This window comes from Quercus robur, chromosome 11 (assembly GCF_932294415.1).
Source record: "Quercus robur chromosome 11, dhQueRobu3.1, whole genome shotgun sequence".
NCBI classification, from domain to species: Eukaryota; Viridiplantae; Streptophyta; class Magnoliopsida; order Fagales; family Fagaceae; genus Quercus; species Quercus robur.
Genome location: NC_065544.1, coordinates 17,063,548 through 17,069,460, shown reverse-complemented (window position 1 = coordinate 17,069,460; position 5,913 = coordinate 17,063,548). Strand labels below are relative to the sequence as shown.

Genomic DNA, 5,913 nt, shown 5'->3' with positions numbered 1-5,913 from the left:
ATGCCCCGCGTATCTTTTTATTTGAGATCATTACTTTTCTTTTACATGTATAGTTGATGGGCCATAAGTACTTTTGTTAATAATTACGGCCCACTACTTCACTAAACCCATGTCTTTGATACGTTAACTACATGATAAAAGAAGAGATAAATCAAGGTTTTATCATCAAGGAGGTTAGGAAGTATGTTTTTCCCTTGAAGTTTAGAATACATACTATTGACAAGGTAACCAATTGTTCCAGGTATGATTTTTCATTTGTTAGAAACAAAGAATTAAAGGGTTAGACTTTTAACTTGAAAACATTAGTGATATGTAGATTTGTTTAAAAGAGATATTTTTCCTAGAATATGGTTTACACTTTACGTTAGTTTCCTACGGATTGCATTATAAAACAAAGCCATGGATTACAATCTTAATATATGTATAGGACTCTTACGTTTTCATTAGGGTTAATATGTATTAAACCCCATGTTGTCCACTATGTGCATTCTAGTACAAGCCGTGAATTTAAAAAGGTTATGTATAAGGCTTTACATCTTCTTTCGGTTATATGTATATTAGATCCTAGGTAGCCACGGTGAGTATTTTAGAACAAAGCCATGGATTACAAAACTCAATTCATTTATATAGCTTTACGTTTTCATTGGTTTATATATATATATATATATATATATATTAAATCCTAGGTTGCTACTGTGAGTATTCTGGAACCAAGTCATTGGATTACAAATATTTATTTAGGTAAATGGCTTTTATGTTTCATTGGGGTATATATTAAATCCTAGGTAAATGATATTTTGGCTACTGCCTTCCTCATGTAAATATGAGTTTCAATTAATGCAAGGGAATATTATTGGTTAAAGAAACTTTAATTTAGTGTTAAAAGTGTTATTAGTTCAGCAAAGTATAATCCTAGTGAGTTAATTTGTATAATTCAATAAGCTTTATATTTTGTGGAGGATATTAAGTAATTTTCATGGTTAATTATAGGTCCTACTTAAGAGTGTTTTGAGACTATTTGGAGGGTGTTTCAGTTGGGCTTTCAGAGAAATTCAAGTACTGTAAGTAATAATGCATAATGTGCACAAGTTTTGTTTTGTCCTTTAGGTTCTTAAAAGTCAAAGGTTTACAAAAGTTATGTTTTTAAGCTTACGTTTTCTAAAGTTTATCGAAAGCATTTTTACATCATTGAAAGAAAAACTTTGACTTTTAAATAATGCTTTAAAGAGAAACCTCAAATTTTAAATAACGTTTTGAATGTTCAAGTCTTATTTTAAAGATGATTTCTAAACTAAAATATTTTCTAAAAAGAATTGAGTTTCAATGTAAGTTTTCTAAAAAGGTTCTTGTTCTTTAAATTTGTTTTAAACCAAGTGATTTAAAGTCATATTCCTATTTTTCAAATGGTATTTAAAACGTTCTTTTAGCAAATTGAATTTTCAGATTTACTCAAGAATTGTAAAATACTTGTATAAACTCCTCAGTTCCTATTTGTTCCCTAAGAGAGTCAAGTATCCTTTGATTTATGTTTCAATTCGATATTGTGATCTTCGATATGCCTCTATATTTGGAATAATTGTTAATATTAAGTAAATTATTTTATTTTGTATAAACTTTGCTTTTGTGATATGTGACTCAAAATAAATGTTTTTAAAATTTATCAGTATATGTGTAAGCTCGCTCACAGGGTTGTATGTGAGAGTAAGTGTTGATCTCTCACTAGTAGAGGTTTGATGTTGGTATCTGCTCATAGTATTGTATGTGAGAATATGTGATATGTGTATATGTAACATTGTGCTTTGATAGATTATTTGCATATGTTTTTGAATGATTTTAAGATTTGATTACATATGTGTTAAGTAGTTTATTATATGCTTTGGAAAAAAAAAATATTCGATATCATTGCGTGAGTTTGTGAAATCAAAATATTCGTACTTTGCTTAACTCTATTATGTTGTGTATTGTGTGTAATTACTTACTAGATGTGTGGCTCACCCCCATCAATTACAATTTTCAGATTAAAGTTTAGTTGGGAAACATAAATTTTGGATCTCTTCATAAGGTGCAAGGTAGGGCGTGGGAGTTTTTAGGCGGCGTCAATAATACTTGAAGCTTTTAAGGATTTTTAGTTATTTTTATTTCACTTAAGATTTTACAGTATTTGGAGATTATTTATAAATTGTGGATTTTAGTATTGTAAGAGATTTATTAAGAGCATTGTTTATTTGGATTTTACTGAATTATGTTTAAATTAATTATGTTTATTGAGTTATGTATGACTAACTTGCTGATCTTACATAACTTAATAAACATAATTAATCTAAAATAAATTAAAACTCCAAATAAACAATACTCTTAATAAACCTCTTACAATATCTAAAATCCACAATTTAGAAATAATCTCCAAATACTATAAAATCTTAAGTGAAATAAAAATAACTAAAACTCCTTAAAAGCTTCAAGCATTATTGGCATCACCTAAAAACTCCCACGCTCTACTTTACACTTTATGAAGAGATCCAAAGTTTATGTTTCCCAATTAAACTTTAATCTGAAAATTGTAATTAATGGAGTGAGTAATTAATCTAGTAACCAATTATACACAGTACACAACAAAATAAAGTCGAGCAAAGCACGAGTATTTTGATTTCAAAAATTCACTCAATGATATCAAATATAGTTTCCCAAACATATAATGAACCACTTATTACATATGTAATCAAATCTTAAAGTCATTCAAAAACACATACAAATAATTTATCAGAGCATAGTGTCACATACACATATCACATATTTTCACATACAATCTTGTGAGTGGATATCAACATCTAACCCCTACTGGTGAGGGATCAACACTTATTCTCACATATAACCTTGTAAGCGGGCTTACACATATATTTGATTAATTCTAAAAACGCTTATTTGAGCCACATATCACAAAAGCAAAGTTTATACAAAATAGAATAATTTTCTTAATATTAAAAATTATTCCAAATATAAAGACATATCGAATATCGCAATATTGAATTGAAACATAAATCAAAAGATGCTTGACTCTCTTAAGGAATAAATAGAAACTGAGGAGTTTATGTAAGTATTTTACAAATCTTGAATAAGTCTGAAAACTCAATTTGCTAAAAGAAACGTTTTAAATACCATTTGGAAAATAGGAATATGAATTTGAAATCACTTGGTTTTAAACAATTTTAAAGATCAAGAACCTTTTTAGAAAACTTACTTTGAAACTCAATTATTTTTCTGAAAGTAGTTTTGTTTCGAAATCATCTTTTAAATGAAATTCGTACATTCAAAACGTTATATGCAATTTGAAGTTTCTCTTTAAAACATTATTTAAAAGTCGAAGTTAAGATATATGCTTAAAAAATATATAACTTTTGAAAACTTTTGACTCCTAGGAACCTAATGAACAAAATTGTGCATATTTTACATAATTACTTACATTACTTGAATCACTCCGAAAGATTAGCTAAAACACCCTCCAAATAGTCTCAAAATACTCTTAAATAGGACCTATAATTAACCATGAAAAATACTTAATATCCACTACAAAATATAAAGCTTATTGAACTATACAAATTGTTTCAAGAGACTTGTACTTTGATGAACCAATTAATAATACTGATGCAAGGAATCTCTACCCAAAAAAGTTTCCTTGAATTTATCAAACCTTAGAGGCAGAAACCAATACGTTGTAAACTCAGGATTTGATATATGTTCCAACGAAAAGTAAACCCTTATACATGATTTAAGCTTTAAAGTCTTGACTTTTGTTCTAGAATACAAGCTGTAGGCACCCTAGGATATATATATATATATATATATATATATATAACCCAAAGAAAACGTAAAAGCCATGTACATAATCAAACTTTGTAATCCGTGGCTTTATTCTAGCAAGTTTTGTGATCCATGGCTTTATCTAGACAGCACACAGTGGCTTGGTTCTTAAATGTAATCCGTGGCATTATAATCCCAAAAAAAAAAAAAAAACAAAAACAAAACGTTAAGCCCATCTAATCTATATAACCACAAGGAAATGTAAAAGCCATGTTTTCCTTGAATTAGGATTTGCAATCTAGGTGTTAATATATATATATATATATATATATGTATGTATGTATATAACCCAATGAAGAACGTAAAAGCATCTACACGAATTAAGATTTATAGTGTAAACAATCCCCTTTTAAGCAATCTACCCATCACCACCAATTCCATGATAAGGTTCTAACCTTTTAATTCTTTGATTCTAACAAATGAGAACTCATACCTGGAATTCTTTGGTTGTCTCTCTCTCTTTTTTTTTTTTTTTTTTTGGGTAGAATTTGGTTCTCTTTAATTGTATGTGTTCTAAACTTTAAGGGAAAAACACATTTCCTAGCCTCTTTAGTGATGAAACCCTTTTTATGAAACCTTGATTTATCTCTTCCTCTACCCTGTAATTAATGAATAAGAGATATGGGCTTAATAGAGTAATGAGTTGTGGTTACTAACAAAAGTACTTATGGCCCGTCAACTATATATAAAAGAAATGTAATAACCTCAAATAAAAAAAATATGCGGGGTATTACATTGAAAACTTACATTGTTGATCTCCACAGTAAAGACCCATTCAACATATTGCAAGGTGAGATAAGTCCTTTGCTGGACTTACCATATTTGAAATTCCTAGACTTGAGCCTCAACGATTTCCACCGGGATTCAATTCCAGAGTTTATTGGTTCTCTTCAGTATATAGAATATGTCAACCTATCTAATGCCAGTTTTCGAGGAACCATTCCCACTAATCTTGGAAACCTCTCACACTTGGAGGTTCTGGATTTGAGTGGAAACTGCTTTTCTTTAAAAGCCGACAACCTCAATTGGGTTTATGGTCTTTCTTCTTTGAAAGTTCTTTATCTGGGTGGTGTTGATCTTAGCAATGCAGATGATTGGCTTGATGCAGTAAATATGCTACCTACTCTGGTAGAGTTGAGTTTATTCTTTTGTAAATTTCACAAACTTCCTCAAAATTTGCCTCATGTGAATTTTACTTCTCTTAAAATCCTTGATCTCTCATATAATGATTTCAGTTCTACAATACCAGATTGGTTGTTTGACATTGGCCATAGTCTTGTTTACCTTAATCTTTCAAGATGTCAGTTACAAGGTCTGATCCCGGATGCTATTGGGAACCTGACTTCTCTCACTTGAATCACTTCTCTTGATCTCTCAATGATAACCTTGAAGGTCCAATACCATTAACTTTAGGCTTGTTTCAAAAGAAAGGCCTGCAGCTTAGCACTTCTTCATCACTGAGAGAGTTGTATCTTTCCAACAATCGATTGAATGGATCCTTAGAGCAAAGTCTTGCACAGTTCTCACAACTCGTTGTCTTGAATATGGCTGGGAATCACTTGGAGGGTAACATCACGGAAGCTCAATTGCTAAAATTTAGAAGCTTGCAAGTGTTAGATCTATCTTCAAATCGGTTGGTGTTAAAAGTGAGTCCAAGCTGGATTCCACCCTTTCAGCTTGAAACCATAGGTTTGGGGTCTTGCCAACTAGGCCCAAAATTTCCATGGTGGCTTTGATCACAAAAGAATTTCTCTTCCATTGATATCTCTAATGCTGGAATTGTAGATATCGTGCAAGATTGGTTTTGGGACCTGTCTTCTAGGACCAAGAATATGAATTTGTCTTTCAATTTCTCCACGGATATGTGCCAAATTTATCATCGCAACTCCAACTTTCACTACTAGACTTGAGTTCCAACAGCTTTAACAGTCCCCTACCTGGCTTCTCTGCCAACTTAAGGGTAATGGTTTTGGCTGCAAATTCATTTTTTGGAACAATTTCACACTTATGTGCAGTATTGTCTGTAAATAACTCTCTTTTATTTGGATCTATCCG

The 5,913-nt window shown here is 30.6% G+C and overlaps 1 protein-coding gene across 1 annotated transcript; it reads left to right on the top strand.

Moving 5' to 3' along the window:
• Positions 1-4,578: 4,578 nt before the first annotated feature.
• On the top strand, positions 4,579-5,214 carry LOC126704775 (receptor-like protein EIX2). The gene has a single exon (XM_050403786.1). It carries the CDS (start codon positions 4,579-4,581, stop codon positions 5,212-5,214), a length of 636 nt encoding a protein of 211 aa, XP_050259743.1.
• The last annotated feature ends 699 nt before the right edge of the window (positions 5,215-5,913 follow it).